The sequence below is a fragment of the Aspergillus alliaceus genome, assembly GCF_009176365.1.
Source record: "Aspergillus alliaceus strain CBS 536.65 unplaced genomic scaffold BDW43scaffold_14, whole genome shotgun sequence".
NCBI classification, from domain to species: Eukaryota; Fungi; Ascomycota; class Eurotiomycetes; order Eurotiales; family Aspergillaceae; genus Aspergillus; species Aspergillus alliaceus.
The window spans coordinates 170,796-190,828 of record NW_022474697.1 but is presented as its reverse complement, the minus strand read 5'-3'; the positions used below and the strand labels follow the sequence as shown (position 1 = coordinate 190,828).

At 47.4% G+C, this 20,033-nt stretch overlaps 6 protein-coding genes across 6 annotated transcripts; 4 read left to right on the top strand and 2 right to left on the bottom strand.

The window, feature by feature from the left end:
• Positions 1–4,179: 4,179 nt before the first annotated feature.
• Positions 4,180–5,344, top strand: BDW43DRAFT_309736 (protoglobin family protein; the record flags this gene model as incomplete). The annotated part of the gene is made up of 3 exons (XM_032046765.1): positions 4,180–4,294; positions 4,369–4,639; positions 4,699–5,344. 3 exons carry the CDS (start codon positions 4,180–4,182, stop codon positions 5,342–5,344), a joined length of 1,032 nt encoding a protein of 343 aa, XP_031901737.1.
• Positions 5,345–5,668: 324 nt separating this feature from the next.
• Positions 5,669–8,134, bottom strand: BDW43DRAFT_46080 (putative alanine aminotransferase). Its single transcript, XM_032050089.1, has 4 exons — positions 8,131–8,134; positions 7,780–8,023; positions 6,263–7,515; positions 5,669–6,209 (listed from the first exon to the last, which is right to left on the bottom strand). Exons 2-4 carry the CDS (start codon positions 7,916–7,918, stop codon positions 5,955–5,957), a joined length of 1,647 nt encoding a protein of 548 aa, XP_031901736.1. The 5' UTR covers positions 7,919–8,023; positions 8,131–8,134; the 3' UTR covers positions 5,669–5,954.
• An 819-nt stretch (positions 8,135–8,953) lies between these two features.
• BDW43DRAFT_318585 (proteasome regulatory particle lid subunit RPN7) lies at positions 8,954–11,145 on the bottom strand (the record flags this gene model as incomplete). Its single annotated transcript, XM_032048729.1, has 3 exons — positions 10,091–11,145; positions 9,200–10,026; positions 8,954–9,146 (listed from the first exon to the last, which is right to left on the bottom strand). The coding sequence occupies exons 1-3, from the start codon at positions 10,544–10,546 to the stop codon at positions 8,954–8,956; spliced, it is 1,476 nt and encodes a 491-aa protein (XP_031901735.1). The 5' UTR covers positions 10,547–11,145.
• A 903-nt stretch (positions 11,146–12,048) lies between these two features.
• On the top strand, positions 12,049–13,857 carry BDW43DRAFT_309733 (putative MFS phospholipid transporter (Git1); the record flags this gene model as incomplete). Its single annotated transcript, XM_032046764.1, has 6 exons — positions 12,049–12,219; positions 12,331–12,929; positions 12,988–13,006; positions 13,061–13,371; positions 13,437–13,707; positions 13,771–13,857. 6 exons carry the CDS (start codon positions 12,049–12,051, stop codon positions 13,855–13,857), a joined length of 1,458 nt encoding a protein of 485 aa, XP_031901734.1.
• A 948-nt stretch (positions 13,858–14,805) lies between these two features.
• Positions 14,806–16,177, top strand: BDW43DRAFT_45997 (PEX11 family protein). Its single transcript, XM_032050088.1, has 3 exons — positions 14,806–14,998; positions 15,176–15,653; positions 15,714–16,177. The coding sequence occupies exons 1-3, from the start codon at positions 14,932–14,934 to the stop codon at positions 15,874–15,876; spliced, it is 708 nt and encodes a 235-aa protein (XP_031901733.1). The 5' UTR covers positions 14,806–14,931; the 3' UTR covers positions 15,877–16,177.
• Positions 16,178–17,123: 946 nt separating this feature from the next.
• BDW43DRAFT_309731 (putative plasma membrane antiporter) lies at positions 17,124–19,259 on the top strand (the record flags this gene model as incomplete). Its single annotated transcript, XM_032046763.1, has 9 exons — positions 17,124–17,178; positions 17,237–17,305; positions 17,355–17,458; positions 17,507–17,680; positions 17,754–18,166; positions 18,215–18,263; positions 18,310–18,676; positions 18,741–18,842; positions 18,895–19,259. The coding sequence occupies 9 exons, from the start codon at positions 17,124–17,126 to the stop codon at positions 19,257–19,259; spliced, it is 1,698 nt and encodes a 565-aa protein (XP_031901732.1).
• Positions 19,260–20,033: the final 774 nt, after the last annotated feature.

Sequence of the window (20,033 nt, the reverse complement as noted above, 5' to 3'; positions counted from 1 at the left end):
CACATCGCCAGTGAACTCATATCGATATACAGTCAGACATCAGACAGTAAGCTAGGAGCTTTCTACACCAGATGGGATTAAGTAACTGACCATCAGGAAACCGAAGCTGTACTAAAGCAGACGCTACATGATAGTTACCCCGCAGGTTAGATCCAGACAGCTGCGGGAGGAGTAGTAGCATCTAGGTTCGCTACGACACAGATTCTTGAGCTCCGAGTGACACCAACAGACCTAGTACATATACGAGGTCTTCGGATTGGGTTTGACAGCGTTGGTCCTGCGCACAGCAGATGGTCAGGTATCCCATGCAAAGACCTCTCTTAATTGCGGACACCAATTCATCGTGTCACATATCCGGCTCATCGGACAGCTGCAGAGGATGACTAGCAGCAATAGCTGGGGAGGTCTGAACAATCGCCTGCTGTTGCCTCAGTAAATGTGGACAACCCTTTTTAAACTCGTTCGACTCATTACTGGTGAACTATCACGACATATGGCCCGGTCCATGAAACGGCCGCCTAAGGCGCTACCAAGGGAACGTTCTTTACGGTGCTAGACAGGCCACTAAGGAAATGTGATCCTTGCCACTTCTGCGAAACATTGTCTGCGGTTACCACTCGCCGCGGCATTCCCACTTTTCTATGAACTGTGATGTGACTTTTTTATTGCTATCTGAGCAGATGCTCAGCATAGGTTCGACATGGTTATGCCTCTGGCGAAGTTCTATAACCCTAGCACAGTCCAAGGTATAGCAGCAAAGTTAAGCGTAAACCATCCGAACGCCATGACAGAATTGGCACGCTAAATATTAAGGGTTACGGCTATTCTGGAAGGCCGATCCGGGATAAAGATGTGTTTTTCGTACGTTTATCCTCCAATAACAATGGGTCCAATGAAGTATCACCGCAACTTCGGACGACATAACCTCCACTTCCGAGACGATGATGAGCGTGTGACCAACTTACACTGTGATTCAGTTCACTATTTCCGGAGAACGTTCTTTAGACCTTCAGAGCATCGAACAGCTCCTGGCCGCCCCTCTCCTCGCCCTATCGCAGAAGTTTCACTAAGCAAGAACGACGTTAACTGCCTCGCCAAAAGCAACGCGCGTCACATGTTCCAAAGACTATTATCAGCATAATAACGGCCCAGCTGTGTCTATAACAGAACACACTCATTCGTTCGGCGTATCCTTGCCGGGACTCAATACATGCTATCTTCAGCCAAGACATGTCCCAAATGACTGGAAGCAGCACCATTAGCTAGCCTGGTGGATCGTTTGGGCAATTTGCTGGGAGGTTAATAAAATATCAACCCTCAAGCCTCATATTGAATATTTAGAAGAAGCCAGCCCCTTTCCCTTATCTACCGTCAGGGGGCTGTAGTGTTCTCGTCACACGATAAGTGTGGTGTGAGAGACTTTGGCTGCCTACCGTCAGCTTGAGTTCACCTTGATATCATTGACTGAGAGCAAGTCGAGATAACCAGACAAGGTTCGTCAAGTCAAGGCTCTGGAGTACGGAGTAGTCGAACACAATGAGCCGCAGCATCTGCGTCCCGATCATGCCACCCTTTCCCTAGAAGGAAATTATATAGGGCAAGTAGCGAACATGAAGGTACAGGTTATATATCGCTTATATCAACCCTGGCGGATATCGTGGGCCACGAAGGGATTTTACTTTATGATTTGAATCGTATCATCCCCACGAACTGCCTTCACCCCACGGTATGAGTAGGTCACAGGTTCGTCATCGCGTACACTTCGGAACAATATCTCCGCGGAAAGAAATGAACCTATTCGTAGTAATTTCAACGAGGCCTTCAACTGATTCCAGAATAGCCCTGTGAGGCATTAACATGGGTGTACTGTATCACCCAAGGATCATGCAAGAAGGATGGCCGAGGTAGTCAATGATGGGAATAATCAGTCTCCAGTAAAGCATGTGAGGGCGAATAAGTGAGACGATATTTGTCATAAATCAATTCGTATCAGTTGAGGATGTGTCAGTGAGCCTAAAACTCGAAAAGATAAGAAGTATTGCCTGGGGAACAAGTTGTTTCTCGGCCATACAGAGTAAGGCCTAACTCTTGACAGGTGATCGCCCACTAACTAAGCAACGCCCATCCATGGATCCTCATGCTTTCAACTTCCGTATGTAACTCCCTAAGACAGTCCACTGCACCTTACCTTGTTGATACTTATTCCGAACCAGGATATTGAGAGGTGGTGAGATAATACGGAACCTACTTTTAAAGAGAACAAAAAAGAAAAAAAAAATCCTCGACCCTGTATAGCTGGCTAAATTTAAGGCTACAAAACCCCCCTATATCATTCGATCATTTGCCCGCCAAATGCGATCTAATAGCTTATGATATTGTTATTAATGTTTAGATCCTTCTTACATAGTAGTTTATCCCCAAGAATTTCCACCTAGCCAATCTAGTCTAGGGGAGTGGATCGAAGTAGTAGTATACTAGGATGGAGTCCAGAGATACACCCAACTACCTGAATGAGGCTAGAGGCCTACCCTCTAATTAAATTGTGAGGGGAGATTTTGAGGGGTTGCGGCATTTGCACCTCCGATGCTATGTACATCGACGCATAAGGAAATCGGGATCGACAAACGACAGGAATAAATAGAACCATTAGAAGAATCTGATAACATCCAGGTTCTTTCTTTTTCTTTCTGCCCGGAGGACGTCGGCAATGCGGACAATCCATGAGAGCCGGTTGGAATTTGATTTGTTTGACCCCCAAGAGTGGCCCACCCGCCAAGATTCCCTAACGAGGTTTAGCGCGACATCTATACAGATGGGTTAGCGCTGATTGGGAAGTTGGTCAGGACCACCTAAGTTAGTATGGCAGCAGTGGCATGATCGTTGTGCGTCTCTTTTCTCTCTCTGTGCCCATCCCTGACCCTGAAAGCGGATACAACGCACGCAATTCCTTCGGGATTCGACTGACTGCAAGGCTTCGGAAATACGCAAACAACAAGGAGACCAACATGGAGCATGCGTCTAGATCTACAGTCCAATTCGGGCGAGAACCAAGTATGGTGCCACTGCAGTGGAGGGTTACGTCTCGAATCATGTAAACACTTCAGGTCAGCTCCGTTTCCTCTTCGATCGACACGTTCATGGAGCTTATCCACCTCACGATCTAGGGCTATCTGACTGTTCATAGGGAGAGCAGCACAGACCTAACCGAGATAATTAGTACAGGCAGGATGATAACAGCGAATCACAATCCGACTGATCAGAACCATTGCGGGATATCCGAGTGGCTGAGTCAAGTAGTTTACACCACGCTGCCGAGGATTATTATTCTGGCATACAAATATATCGCGTTAAACTCTAGGCGATGGGACTGTAAGTGGCTCCACTACCTGGAGTCCTGCCTCCTCGGTGTCCGCATCCTATCATCTCAACCTTTCAGGGATCGGGCGTAGCTGAATTCTGGAGACTGGCCCAGCTCCGTGGGATTACATGGTGGGGGCCACCATTTCTTTGCTTAATTTATTTTAATCTATCGTCCCAACAAACGGCCGGTCATTGGTGATGTACCACAGCGGATCGTGTTCGGTATCGCACGAGCGGTGCTGACTATGCAGGTACTGTACATCCGTTTGGATCCTGACCATCTCTGGTGTATAAGATCCTGGATCGGGGAAAATCCTTCTGCGGGGTCTCTCTACGCGTGCTCGCTTGCAGTTTAGCCTCGCGTACTCGTAAGGCCAAGAATGTGTGGAGATCACAGTGTCAGAGGACGGAGTGAGCCTCTGCATGTGCTGACATGAAAACTTTGTGAGCAGAAGCTTGTTTCATAAGATGCAAGGATGTTCAAGAAGCTGTCAGTTAAATGGTCTGCCAGCCATTGTCAGATTGGCCCCTGGTCGGCATCACTTGGCGCACTCCGCAGGGAACGGAAAGACCCGGTTACTGGCCTAAAATCCTTTAAGAGATCACATGGATCTGCTAAATATAAGCTCGCTCTCTAGTAGAAAGGCCATGCAAGAAATATATCTGTCCCCCGTTGCTGTCCCTGTCGACACCCCCTAGGATCGTGTACGAGTTCACGAAGCACACACGCTATACATCCCACAAAGATCCTCGAGATTCTCCTATAGAATAACGCCCTGACCACTCTGAAAACACAATACATTTTACTTTGTTCTAAATATGGATCCAGTCGTTCCTGCGCAAGAAGATATCAGGCGCGTTGGGCGGAGAGAGCTTTACACAGATTTTGGGAAGCGTTTGGAATATATGAAGACATATCTGGATTTCACAGAAGGTATATTTGAACAAGCAGTGGAGGCAGTTACTCTCCCTAATTCGATAATGCAGATCGCTGATTGTTGCTTCTAGATGATGTCCACATATTCAACAAAGGCGCAAAATACCTGAAAGCAGCCATACCTGACCTTACCCATCGTCTTTATCAGAAGATGCTCGAATTTGATATCACAGCCCGTGCCCTGCGCACTCGAAGTACTGCATCCGAAGTGCAGATCGAGGACTTGTTCACAATCGATAGTCCTCATGTACAACGGAGGAAGATTTTCTGGAAGTGGTACCTGACCAGATTATGTTCTGACCCCGGTCAGATCGAGTACTGGGAGTATCTAGGAAAAATCGGGTGAGTGGTCTGCCAGCTAACTACTTCTTCATCAGCCCACTAAACGCGTCGGACTATAGGAGCATGCACACAGGCAAAGTTCTGATGCACCCATTAAGGATAGAGTACGTCCACATGAATGTCTGTCTCGGTTACGTAAAAGGGCTCCTCCTCGACACAATCACCAATCATCCGGACATGTCAGTCAAGTTCAAGTTCGCTTTACTCAAAACTCTGAGCAAGATATTCTGCATGCAAAACGATTTGATCTCGAAGTGTTATATAAATGAAGGCCAGGAGTACACGGAAGAATCCTCAAACGCGTCCAACACGGACTCTGCCTCAACCATGGAGACCGCATCAAACACAGATAACGCATCAATCACCAACAGCGAGGTTTCCTCACTGGCACAGGACAAGGCAAGCTATCCTCGCTGCTTGGTCCCCGGGTTTAGCAATTCGAGGCCTAACTCGGCAGGGGCCCAGAGCTTAACCTCAAGGGACAGGAGTGGGAGTGTCGATCTAGACCGAGTGAGCTCAACGGCCGAAACGGCCGTTTCCTCTGATTGTCCTTCCACATCCAGCAGCCATCGAGTCACTCCCAGCGTTGTTTCAATTTCACAACCGCCAGCATTCGCCTCGCCCTTTGCAGTCGGACACATACACAACTTCGAGACAAAAATATGGTCTTCTGGACTGAAACGAAAAGAGACAGGCTACAAATAACAGCATAAGTTGATGCTCGGTACATTCCTGGATACTGTGGGTTTGCCGCATCACGCCACGCATCTTCTTGGGATCCAATAACAGTCACCTGACGATCATTTCCACGAATGACTTGACGGTGCATCGGCATTGGAGTATTATTGGTCATAGCCTTGTTTCGTGTATGTGGTACATTGTTGTTAGCACTGTTTATAGTTATATACCTCTGTTAGTGTTTTTTTGTACGGTTAAAAAGTTTATACTTCCTTTTTTGTTTTAGCCAGGAACGGGAAATTTGTATATAATTTAGCAATTTATTTTCTAACGCTTTGAACAAGTTGAGTAATTTTTTTTCTCAGGATGGGCTTGTTGCCACTGCAATGTGCTTAAATCAGCGCAAATCTCTCCAGATGTCGCTTTTATCATTCAGTTAAGGTGATATGAGAACTTTCTTAGAACGCAGGCAACATTTTTGAAAGTTTTACGAACACTAACATGGGAAAAGCATCTGAGTGGAATTCAAGTGTATTCATTCAGTGTGGATAGTGCCATCAATGTGGCATAGGTATAAGGTTCTATATTCTCAACAGGTATCACGTGAGTCATATGTGTACATGTCAACTCTATTCAATTATTTATACTTGGCCATAAACTCGGAGTGGAACTTGACGATCCGCTCAACCCAGTCAGTTCCGGGGGCCAAGAAAGTTGTGCGGAAGTGGAGGGTGTTTTCCTTCTGACCGAAGCCAGAGCCTGGGACGACGCAGACACCGGTAGCGTCGAGGAGACGCAGGCAGTAGAACTCGTCGGCGGGACGGTTCTCGGCCTTGGCAGCCTCCAAGGCCTTGGGAGGGAGAGTGATGGTGGGGAAGAGGTACATAGCGCCCTAGACATCGATTACGTTAGAGATAAACCGATTGAGTATTGTAATTCACATACCTGAGGTTGCTGGCATTCAACACCCTCCATCTGTTGGAAGGCCTTGTACAACGCAAGGGCGCGCTTGTGCAGTCCCTCGCGGATTCCATTGTACTCCTTCTGGTACAGTTCATAGCTGCCCTCACCCTCCTTGGGTGGGTTCACCATAAGCTCAAGCAAGCACTGTCCGATGACCGGTGGGCAAAGGCCAATGCTCACAAGCTTGTAGACCTGAGCAGTGACCTCGGGGTCAAATCCAACCAGCTCGAAGTAGCCACCACGCTGGCCACACTCGCCAACCATACCCTTAGACACACTGTGGAGCGAGACCAACTCCACATTGTCATACTTGCCTGGTGTCTCCTGCTGGAGTTGACGGAGCCTCTTCTTGAACGAGATGAACTCGCCCTCGAAAACGTTCGTCTGGTAGACCTCATCCGCCATAACCACTAGCTTCTCCTCCGCCGCAAGATCAAGGACATTCTTGATATCTTGGGCGCTCAAAGAGGCACCAGTGGGGTTACCGGGGTTGATGACCACAATCGAGCGGACATCAGTGCCGGCGGATCGAGCCTGCGCCAACGAGTTACGGATGGCATCTACATCGGTACCCCAGGCCTTCTGCTCTTCGAGGAGGTAGGGGACGCATTTCGCGTTGAGGAGGGCGAGGGTAGCTGTGTAGAGGGGGTATTGTGGGATAGGGACGAGGACACCGGCGTTGGGGTTGTTGCAGATCACGTTGAGAATGGTGCTGACGCCAGATGAGGCACCGGCACAGAGGAACAAATCCTGAGGGTTGGCCGGAAATCCATCACGTTGCTCAATAAACTTGGCGACACTTTCCCGGATCACAGGTGCTCCCTGACTGTGACTGTAAGCACCAACGCTCTGAACATCTGCGAGAAGCTTCTTGGCCCGGTCAACGACATCCTGTTGATAACCGAAGGAGGTGCGAAGTGCTTCGGGGTTGTTCAACAGCAGAGGGTTCTCGAGAAGGCTGAGGACTTGACGGAAAAAGGTGATTGGTTTCTGGTCGAGCTGCTGGGGGTTACCGATGTTGGCAAAGATGACGCTGTCGAACGGCAACGATTTGTCTCCCTTGGCGAGTTTCACGCGGTATTCCTCCGCCTTGACGGCAAGCTCACCACGGACGGCATACTTCGCCTCCTTAACATAGGGGTTGATATTATCGGCGTTCAAGCAACGAACGGCCGGGGTGGACAGTGTGCGCGTAGTAGTATAGGATACGGTAGTCTGGGTCGACATCGCGGAGACTGGGGGATATTCCAGAGGGATCAGTTGTCTTGCTTGAAGGAGTAGAGCGCCTGGATATGGCATCCATTTGGAAATTTATATGGTGACCCCCATGAGGGGAACGAATGACACACTGCATGTCACGGGATGACGAGAGTTCTTTTGAGCAGGTGATTTCAAAAATACAGGCAGTAAAGTATTGGACTAGAGCGATGTGGCATCCAATGAACAGGTGTAGAAGTGATCGGCCCCATGGGACTGAGAGAGATTTCCGAAACACATACCTGAAGAAGGCCTAAAAGGCCCGGCGGGGAACCTTGCACTGCAAGTATAAGACGCCCGCGGGATATTCCACGGACCATTCGGCCGGGTAAGCGAGCATCGAAGCGGAGTTGCCCGCACAAGTCTTAGCTGCCAGGTCATGATGCTCTAGACGTATTTGTCCGACACGGCTCAATTGCGCGGTTTTTTCTTTTTTGGTTTTTCTTATTCTCTCTTTCCCTCTTCACCGTGGGGATACACGGGTCACTTAGAAGCGCAATTAGTCAACAATACCACTTCAAGTCTTGTGGCCCAGCGTGGTGGAGGACACAAGAGGATCGGCTCAATAATGCGAGGGAAAAAAGAGTTCCCACCGAAATCTCATTAACCGCGCAAGAAATTCTGTGGGCGGTGAGGGCCGATCGGCCGCTGACTCATCCAGTCAATACGGGGTTGATACCAGGCATACAAGACATGGTGGGGGTTAAATGGAGGAATCAGAATGGTTCTCCAGTGGAGAAGAACATTGGCATTGTCAATCGAAACCGAATGGTTTGATATGGTTTGTTAGTTGGGGGGAAAGATTACATTCGATAATAAGAACCAAACTATCGGCATGGATTTGCTGCCCCGTACCTGAGATGCTACCCCACGGGTACTCCGTCTCCCCCTCGCCCTACCGGTGGTTCCCGAAACCAGGGCAGGACGGATGTATTCCCTGCGGTATTTCTTTCTCTCTAGTCTTCCGCTTTTCACCACAGATATATACATACACATTGACAGAAATAGCCGACAGAGTAACAAAATACGAACTACAAATTGGTTTCCCCCATCAGCTGGCGTGCAAAATAATGGACGCCTACTGTCAGAAGAAAAAATCTACCTCAAATTGACGAGTTTGATGCCAAGGATTCCACAATTTACAGTATTCCTTGACACGCTTAGACCCGGTCAGCCCACATACCGTGAAGGTTTCCCCAATCGCATGATATCAGATTACAACGTTTCGAGGTCAGAGTTGTCTTCGTTCATTAGACGTATGATACAGCAGCCTCGCTTGCTTTTGTTCTAACAATAACCATGAGGACAAAATTGATTAAATCACTCAAACCATCATATCCCTGAGAGAGGCTTCATGGGTCACAGGACAATCCAAAATCAGACCATCCTCCTCAGCTTCATTTCCCATTCATAGCCTTAGCTCCGTTCACTTCCGCGCAGGCGCACAGCCTGGCCGTATTTCTGAAGTTTTGTAATCAGAGCATCGCCGTGCTTGACGACGTCGGCGTACTGCTTGTTCTTGTCATCGGGGCGGTTGGTTTCAATAATGCCATTTACTCGGTCGATAGTGCATGAGATGCGGTTGCTAGCGATAAACTTGGCCAAATCCCTGCTGTTGTTAGTGAAACCGACCACGCTACCTTGATCCCGATTAGAACTTACCGGTCCAAAAAGTCGACCGTAACGCCGAAGTCGTTGGCCATGCTGTTCAATCCTACTACCCGGTAGCTCTGGAGAAGCTGTTGGTAGGCACGCAGTCTCATCTCACGGACAAACCACGCACGGTGTTCATGTAAGTACCGGTCCTGAGTCAGGAAGTTGTCTTCAACAGCGGCCAATGCCACGAAGAATGATCGATAGTTGCCATTGTATAGACTGCTAACCAAGTCGGCAAGAGGCGAGAAGTCCACAGGGGTTTCAGTCTCAGCCTGTATGCCAGAGCCAGTCCCAAGGGTGGTCAAATTAACAACAGTGGTGGCAGCACCAGGAGTGGCTTTTGAGACAGAAGCATCCCTCATCTCCTCATCCTGTGCACCGGGACCGGATGACACCTCACCAGTTAAAGCGGCTATCCTGTCCTCCCCAGACCCAAGAATAGCCTTGATCTCTGGCGCATCTACAACCTTGGCCTTGAAATCGACCCGCTTCAGGGACAGCGAGCCTGCCAGGACGGAGTATATGACCAACGCAGAGTAGCTGCACAGTTCATAGCTAGTGAAAGTAGATAAACTGTCAAGAAGTAAGGGAGCGGCGAGGCTGTAGGAGCGAATTGTGAGCAAGTGTAGGCCCTTGTATGCCTTGAGGCGATTCCTCCGATCCCAATCACCACCACTCTCAATGAGGGTATTTGCCCGCTCAATGTTTTTCTTCACAGACAAGGTGTCACCAAAGAAGAGTCCGATACGGATCATGGCTAGCACCAAATCAATCTTAGTACCGAGGAAGGTCGTCTTTTCGAGGAGTGCTTCGTGGGATTCCATGGCTTTGTCCTGTCCAACGTCATTGGGGTCAGCATGTACAATCACTAGGACCCTACACCACATCACCACTAACCTTATCTCCTACGCGCGCCCAGAATTCAGCGCGCTTTCCCCTGGCCGCAAGAACCTCGGTGTCTCCGGCTGCTTCTTCTGCTTGATCCTCTTCCTTTTGGAAAGTATCCAACTCCTTCTTATTATCCTCGACTAGCGACTGATATAAGGACTCATCCCATGTAAAGTCAATCTTTTGAGGCGACTTCCGAGATGCCAGCATATTCGAGGTAATCAGAGGCTTAGTTGAGCTGCCTTGGTGTTGGGGAACGCCTTCACCGGTATGATTCAGGATGCCTTCAACGGGGTGTGCAAGATGTCTATAGAAAGGTGCCATCTTATTCTCGGAGATGACATCCTGGACCTTCTTCAACGATGTTTGCCGCACCGACTGCGGACACGATGGGTTGGAAAGATTGAAGACATGTTGGGCGAGGGTGAGTTCGGGGTACTTGATGTACTGCGGGTCAGACCCCATGCTGGCGATGGGCGATGAGAATTCGAGGGTAGAGGATGGTTAGATGAAGTTGATAGGGAAAGAAGATTTGCTGGTGTAGAAGTTGACAGATGCGCTTCCAGACTGCTTTGAATGAGATACCGGAAGAGGCAGATACATCACAGTGCCAACCTACGTAGCTGACCCGAGCTCAGCTGGTGGAATGTTTTTCCAGTTCCGAAGTTATCATCTCTTTCCTACCATCACGTGAGGCCGACACTGCTTCTAAAGGATTCCAAAGTTACATTCTACTCTGTACTCTGTACTGGACATCTTAGGTACTTCACCAGATCCATGCTAGTGCTAAACCCATCATCAATTTGATTTTCATCATTCCAGGTGTGGTTCACGATAATGTATAAAGAGACCAAGCCCTAACTCAAGAGAGCTCTTGCTATTCTTGCATAGAAAATAGTCGCCATTGACTCATGCTTCTGATAAATTCAGTATCTGAACTTTTCAAAAGGTTTACTGTGAGTATAAAGTAGGGGACGGTGTTGTTAGTACTCTGCTTTGGAGGGTTGAGTCTATTAGTCAATACAGAGCGCGGAGTTCTCCGTAGCGCAGCCGCTATATCTAATCCGTCGATATACTCTGAGAAGATATAGAAAATAATGTAATCTAGTTTATTTTATGTTATTTTGCGTCTGTTTTATTCTATCTTTCTACCAAATTACATCCTCGGTTCATAATCGGAGGAATATCTGTAATCCTTTGTTCTGAGATTTGAATAAATGCGATAGAGGGCTCTCGAGATAATATAGAGGTTGGTCTCACTAGATCAAATGACATCTGACTGGCATAAACCTATACAACCAAGTCCAGGGATCTTTGACCTGATAAAGATTAACAGAACCGAATCATATCATATAGAAAGGTAACATTACAGACACGTGCCTTACATCCAAAAGAGACCAAAAACCAGCCCCTTAGGGCTGGTTCGACTTTCGATAGGATTCGACCCGAGAAGTGGAACCATTCAAGAACAACTAAAAGGTTTTCAACCAATAGTAGAATCAACTTGGAATCTTAGGAAAGCTTAGTGCAATTCCTGATAGAGTGTTCTAACAAGTTCTTAGAGAGATAAGAGCTCCACCCCTCATACACCTGACCAGTGAGGGGAAGATGTTGATTAATTAAGGTGCTAATGTTAGTGATCATTGGAGGGGCATGTAGGAAGTTGGATTCAGTGCCCTAGTAGGGTGGTAATACCATCATAGACGCATGTACTAAAGGGTAAAGTCCTACTTGGCTTTCCCAGCATTTCTATCAGCTGCTCTTTTTCTTTTCCTTTTTTTTTTCTTCTTTGGTTATTTTCCTCCCATGAGTTTTCTACCCCTTCCGCTTCTCCCAATATCGCCGTGACTACTGAAAACTCCTGGTAGAGAAAAGATCTCTTGTCTATTCTAGTCTATTCTCCTAACCTAAGCTTCAACCTTGCACATCGTTGAAGAAATCTACTATCGGGTTGTTGCAGCGCTTTCATGGACCCTCAAAAGTACTCCGAAGAGCCGCCTGAAAAGGCGGCTGTTTCCCCCAATCCTGTTCCTATCGAAGTTGCCGCATTGGATAATGCGCACAAAGGTCGCTGGGAGCGTAGTTGGCCTACCATTGCTTGCGGTGCAGGTCTTTTCTCAGACGGTTATCTCAATGGCGTAAGTAATTGCACACAGCTGCTGCGCTTTGACATTCACTTTGATATACAATACAAGATTGTGATGCGGATGGCTTAGAAGATACACATTCTGACCAGAAAACTTATCCAGGTGATCGGATCTGTCAATACAATCCTTGGTAGACTCTACCCGGACTCCTACAGCAATTCCCCAGCCAGTCAGAATGTTGCTTCCATCACATTTGCCGGCACTGTACTAGGCCAGCTTATCTTTGGATACGTCAGCGACCATTGGTCGCGCAAATGGTCCTTGATGATTTCAACGATTATTCTAATCATATTCAGTGCCTTGTGTGCTGGTGCATACGGGTTGAATGGCAGCTCATATGGCCTATTTGCTGCCCTGACAGCCTATCGCTTCTTCTTGGGCATCGGAATTGGTGGAGAGTATCCAGCCGGATCTGTTGCAGCTGCAGAGAACACAGGCGAGCTCAAGAAAGGACATCGGAACCGGTGGTTTATTATGTTCACCAACTTTCAGATTGATTTCGCTTATGTCGTTTCCGCCTTGGTTCCCATGATCTTGGTCTTAATTTTCACTGAGAATCATTTGCGCGCTGTCTGGCGTATAGCCCTGGGATTGGGCGTGATCCCTCCCCTCAGTCTGTTTTACCTTCGGTTGAAACTGGAGGAGCCAGAGGAGTTCAACCGGGAACGTATGCATAAGTTCCCCATCTCGCTAATTATCCGGTAAGCGCCTCGCCTCTCTATATCTATTGTTAATTTGTGGACTAAGTGGTTGTCATAGGTTTTACTGGAAGCGTTTGGTATGTTGATATTGTTACCTCTCCTGTTATGTATCGTAAGCTGACTATAGACAGACAGTGGTATCCATGATATGGTTTCTCTATGATTTTTCAGCTTACTCCTTTAACATCTACTCTTCTAAGTGGGTGGATATCATCCTGGGTGATAGCGCCCCTCTTTGGAAGACCTTTGGATGGACCACTGTGACCAATGCTTTCTACATCCCTGGTTCTTTCTTGGGAGCCTTGGTGAGCGACTGGATTGGACCTCGTAATACGTTGGCTATTGGGGTTGGTCTGCAAGGCATTATCGGCTTCGTCATGTCAGGTTGTTATGAGTACCTCAAGATTCCAAAGAATGTGGCCGGATTTGTCGTAGTGTTTGGGTAAGATATCCTCTCATCCCCTGGATATCGCTTATCCAATTGTATCCATTGACTTATGAATGCAGAATCTTTTCGGCGCTCGGTGAATTCGGACCTGGAGACAATATCGGTCTTTGCGCTGCAAAGTCCAGCGCGACTGCTATCCGAGGCCAGTACTATGCTATAGCTGCTGCTGCTGGCAAGATTGGAGCTTTTGTTGGAACCTACGTTATTCCAATAATTCAGAAAAATGCTCCCAATGACGTCCGCTCCGGCCAGGATCCTTTCTTTGTCTCGAGCTCGTTGTGCATTTTGAGCGCTGCATTGGCCTACTTCCTACTTCCCCATATCGGACAGGTATGACGCTCACTCCTTTCACTTTTTTGAATGAGAAAAGGTTATACTTACATTGTCGATCAGGATACTATTACCGAAGAGGATACAAAATTCCGCGCTTTTCTCGAAGCCAACGGATATGACACGTCCACCATGGGCAACAACAAGTAATAGCCGACTTGCGATGCGCATATCCACCTGCAAAACCGTATGTTTCGAAGCCCAATCCTTACTCATCAAGTACCAGCTCCCTTCCTATTCAGTGCGACATGTTCCAGAACAAGATCACCCTTGCGACCTCTGCCCCAGAAGCAGTACGTACGACACAAGCGGCCTAGAATTTTCCGAGCCCGTGTTAGGCTATGTCAATGCCCTATAGAGTGACAGAACCCCGTGCGACCCGTGACTTAGGTTATTTTAATTGCCCAGAAGCGAGATTGTCGGAGATTCCCATCGCAGCGAAGACTTGGAATGATTGGTATATCATCCTCATTGTCATGCCCATGATGTATAATTATAATTGTGATTCGTGTTCCTTCTGAAGAACATTCATGATGATCACTGCGTTTATTCCTACCAACGCGCCAGACTACTTACTATATTTGAAGTAATTGCTCCTGATCAATTCTCTCAAGTATGGCAACGCAACATGATATTGTGCAAAGAAAGGGGGAAGTACTAAAAGAAGGAAAGATGAATAGCGGAAAAAGTAGAAGCAAAAGGAGAGTCAGGTCCGATGGAAACCCGTTGTGGATTTATCGAAGAGGTGTTGGTCGGTATATAATGGAGAGAGTACGAAAATGGACGACGTAGTAGTACTGCCCAATGGAGAGATACTACCCAGAAAGGCAATGGAACCCGGCAGTGTTCGAAAAACTTCCGAGATTGTGACATTCCATGTCTCCACGAGCAGCCGAGGTTGAGGGTCAATGCCCGACGCCAGACCTCCAGCCGCTTGTTCCCCGGAGATTCAATTACCGACCGCCATCCCATTAAACTCTCCCATAATCACGCCAACTCCCTACCACCCTTTTTTTCAGCTCGTTCTTCCCTTGTGTCTTGACTGTGAAGTGCCCCTTACTGTCATCGCGACCTTTATACAGCTACCAGCTGGTCTGAGATTATCGCTGCTGTTATACTACTCCCTTCCACGTCCACAAACACACCGGAACACATTTTCCAGGTTCAGACTTTACAACGGATACTATCAGTGGGATCGCATTAACATACCATATCCTCTACAAAATGGTCGCAGACGCTTTGGTTTATCACCCTGTTTTGGCGCACTACTTGCGCTTTGTTGCAACCACTGGTATGTGGCGTCTTTCTGATTCTTCATTTTGCGGTCATCGTTCGTGTCATTCTTGTATCTACTTGATTACGCACTTGCATACGAAGAGGAGATGAAAATGGACAAAACAAAAGACCTGTCGCAGGAGAAGTTTACTTGCGACAGGATGCATATGAACTAGCTCTAATAAAACTACAGTGGGCCGTGATAAAATCCTCCGTACGCTGCAATATTTCTCGCGCTTTTATGCCTGGTACTTGTATCGCACAAACCGCCCTCAGACTTCCATCGACCCCTACAATGCAATCAAGAAACAGTTCGGAACGACAAGAAAGATCCTGAGGATCGGAAAATTCGTCGAACATCTCAAGGCTGCAGCTCTTGCTGCCGACAACAAGAGCCCCATCGACCCTGTTCTCCGCTACCTCGCTGTCGGTCGCCAGCTCGGCTATGCGGGATACTTGACTCTGGATACTATCACCGTTATTGATGCCATCGGCGTTCGGAAGCTTGCTGCGGCCAAGCGGCTGCAGGAGAGCGCCTATCGGTCTTGGATGGCTGGTCTACTCTGCAGCGCCATTGCCGGTGCTTACTCCCTCTATAAACTGCGGGAGAAGGAGAAGACCCTCGACCGTACGGAGGGCGAAGGTGTTGTGGAGGCAAAGAAGCTTGAAAAGTTTGTGCTCCCGTAGTATTATGACGTTATCTATTCAGTAGCTAACTCCGATTGTCCTAGGGAACGTTCCGCTGCCCGCACTCAGCTCTTCTCGGACCTTTGCGACTTGACTGTCCCTGTTTCCGCCCTGGGTTTCGCCAACCTCGACGATGGTCTCGTTGGTATCGCGGGTACGATCAGCAGTTTGATAGGTGTGATGTCTCAGTGGCGGAAGACCGCATAAGCGGATAATTCTTCGATTGAGATTTCGTGAGGCTGGCTTCAGATGTGTTCGTTAAGGTTGTGGTTTATCGGGTTGGCGTGAATCTTGTACGCTTCAAAATTCCAGCTACGGAGCAAGAGATGGTGGATCGGAGCCCTATGAGATCGAAAAGGAGATGAGGATCAGAGGACTCTTGTATGACGTTGATTCAACTTCTTGAAAGATGTGATCTGGTAGTCTTTCAGTTTTCATGAACATATTATGTACCTTAGAATTTATTACTTTAGCTCAACTTGAATTTCTACTATTTACACTATTATTATTTTTTTCTTTGCACTATTCCATTTTTGCTCTCAATTTTCCAATTAGTCACAATTGTAGCATGTGATGCCTTTTGATTCACATGAACTTCACATGATCTTGCAAAGGATCGCTTTGGCCTTAGGATTCAGGCGACTATTGAACGGCAGGTGGAGCTTAAGCAATGCAAGAGCAATCTATATTTAACCTCCATACCACCCTCTTTACATTGTTTGGTTATCTAGGCAAGGAGTACGGATATCGACTGCATACACTTAGAGTTGCATATCAATTGTCTCATCCATGCTGCTTGTAACTTCGTTGCTATCCCTATCTGCTTGGGTCTGGTGCAATGTGATACATCTAATACTAAAAAGGGGCTGAACGATTGCCACCAAATTTGTCTCTGCCTATTGCAGCCATATTGGACCATCTATGGCATGGCGCTATCGGTGCAACACCATTGGATGCTTTCTTGACTCATGCAGCTACCTCCTTATCCCTGTTGTCGATCAGAAGTCAGATCGCGCGGATCACTGTCAATATGTCTAGCCAAGCTTTGTCTTTCGCCGCAATGTCCCCCCTGTAAGGGTGCGCGTAAAGGGTCCACCCAGGTACGCAATCTCCTGGCATGTATGCTTCAAGCCAGGTACAGAAAAGTAGCCAGTGGCTAGTAGAGGATAATGCGATTCGTGAGGCTTTTCTTGATGATCATTCCTAGTCAACTCTATATCATTTTCCTAAGATATGATGCGCTCCCTCAAATCGTTTATATCTCCTTCCTCGTGGAAGGAAAATCAATCTTGGTAAACCTACGTACTTGGTCCATCGTTAAGTTAGGCCAATGAAGCCTCCTAGCAGACTGTTACTTTCCAGGGGCGTCTTCCGTCTAATTCAAGAACTTTGATTTCTCCTTGGCTGCTATTATCTTGTTTAACAACCTACACCACCGCTCACCGCAAAGCAGAATGCTGCATCCAATACTTGATGTCAGCAATCTCAACGTTGTTCTTACTGTTCTAAGTATGTTTAGTTGCGTAGAGCAGAGTAGCTTATAGAATACGACTCACATTCCACTCAGGTCTCTATGTTCTTTTGTTCGGCTTTATATCTCTCCAGTTCAAGCAGAGATGGTACCTGGGCGAAGCATGTATGTACCGCAGATCTGTTTAGCATTGACAAACGCTAACATTAAATAGTACCCGCCTTTCTTATCGGCATCTCTTTTGGACCATTCGGTACCAAGTTTCTGGATGTTTCACAATGGGAAGAAGAAGCTGGAGAGAGCAGCGAGATCACATACGTATGTCTTCTCCTACCATAATATGAAGAACCGGGCTGAATGAAACAGGGCTTGATGCGTTTTGTTATTGGAATTCAGTTGGTCAAAGTTGGATACCAATTACCGAACAGATACATAAAACAGCGCTTCATTGAATTAATCATCTGTTTACTTCCCCTCATGGGGATAGGATGGGTTCTAACATCTTCATGCATTATGCTTATGATTCCAGACATCTCATTTGTACGCACCATTCCCATCGACTACATGAATACCTTATGAGCTCCAGTGCTGACAATGGGATACTCTGGTACAGCTCGCAGCGTTGATCATCGGTTCTTGTGTAACATGTACCGATCCTATCTTATCACAAGCAATTGCCAAAGGACCTTTCGCCGACAAATACGTCCGTCGGCATCTCCGAGAATTTATATCTTCCGAGGCCGGTGGGAACGATGGGTTCGGGTTTACCTTTCTATTACTGGCCGTTTCACTTTTACGGTACGTTGAAACTCCTGCAAATACTGTTAGCCTGGAGGAATTCGACCTAGTTCAGGGGATCCCGGACCTACTCGGCACCTCTAATGTGGGACGCTTTGGCGGAGGCGCTGGTACTGCACTTAAACATTGGGTTGTCGAAGGCGTATTGTATATGATCGTATTAGGAGCTGCTTATGGTACCCTAGTCGGCTTTGTTTCTCGTAAGCTTCTTGTTATGGCACTTAAAAGGTACGCACATCCTATTGAAACAAGAGAATATCCCTAACTTTTATCTAGAAGGTGGATTGAGAACGAAAGCATGTCCCTCGTGCCTCTGGCTCTTGGGGTGAGTTATGTCCGTCGAGATTGAAACCTAATCTAATATTTGGAAGATGCTAGTCGTTGGTACCTGCGGTTGCTTCGGTTCGGACGAAACTCTTGCCTGTTTCGTCACCGGAAGCTTCTTGAATTGGGATGGCGTATACAACACTGAGATGCAGGCTCGCCATGACACATTCAACCCTACCATCGAAACTCTCCTAAACTTTGGCACGTTCATGTATCTCGGTGCCGTCATGCCCTTTGAGCAGTTTAATATGCCCCACGACACTGGAATAACGCTCCCGCGCCTATTCGGTTTGGGATTTTTGATCCTAGTATTCCGTCGGATCCCAGCAATTCTACTCGGATATCGATTCATGCCCTCCGTCTGTGGCGACTGGACTGAGGCCTTATTCATGGGTTACTTCGGCCCGATCGGTATGCCTAACTACCTCTGCGTCCATAATAAAATCCAGAAGCTAAATTTTCGTCTAATAATCAGGCATCGGCGCGATCTCCTATGTAGAATATGCCCGTCGACTCTTTCCTGGGCCCGGCCAAAGTGACAGTGAAATCAACCGCTTAACTACGGCTATGAAACCCGGTAAGCAGACCTCCAACCCCAGATGGCAAACAACGCTAATCAAAAGATAAAGTCGTATACTGGCTCGTACTTTTCTCCATCATCGTTCACGGCTTATCCGTCCCAATCCTAAACGCATTCTACAAGATCTGCCACGTCCCTTATATCTGTGACCACCCGGTGGAGGTCCTCCTTCTTTCCAATAACGAACCTATCCCCAACAACAGCACAGCCAACCGCCCACGACACTCAGTGATAATCAACAACCGGTTCTCACGACCCCCAAGCAGTGATGACGGGACGGACGACGATCAGCAGGACGACGATACGACAGCGATACTCAGAAGCGAAGAGAGTACCGAGGTAGATACTCGACCGAACTCACGATTCTCAACACGAACGACAGACCGTGTGGTCGATACAAGGGACATAGTATAGAATAGATACAAGTTACTCTGCGTCCTACATCCATACGAAAGAAAAGAGGAGTATAGATAAAAACGAATCCACAATATCATTCATTCACTCATCGTCGTACTCATATACCATCATCAATCATCAAACTATCATTTCATACCATCCATCTACCCCCATCTACCCCAATTAAACCCACCACCCACCAGACCGAAATAAACAATTCAACCCTCAAACAGGGCAAGTCTAAATCCCCCAAAAGTCAGCACCCATCCAAACCACTACCCAAAAACCAAACAATAAACCCACCTTTCCACAAGAGTTGCAAGTCTTACTCTCACCCGGAATGGGAGCATTGCAAGAAGGACAAGCGTTGTGACCGGACATCTTGAGATTGTCAAAAAGAAAAAGAAAAGATCGACTAAGTATAGGTAGGTCCGACGTTAGCGTCCAGCCTCGAACAACCCCTGTTCGTCACCATAGATAAACTAGTATGAGACGAGAGGCCTTACCTAGTTTAGTGTTTCTTAGGGACCTTGATAAAAATGAATAAAAGATAAAATAGTGTTTGTTGTGTGTAGTAGAGGGGAAGAAAAGAGAAAAGTGAGTGAGTAATGGGAAATAGGCGAGTGGGCTGGGAACTTACCCCGCCGTCACGGTGTAAATTGTGCCCCGCTTTTGGGTGGTGTGAGCCTTTTACGGGGCTGGGACTACGCAGCTGGTTGGATGTGGCATTGGAGGGTGAGGGAGAGTTTACTTGGGGGTGGGATGCTTATTGGGTTTTTTGTTGCCCATGGG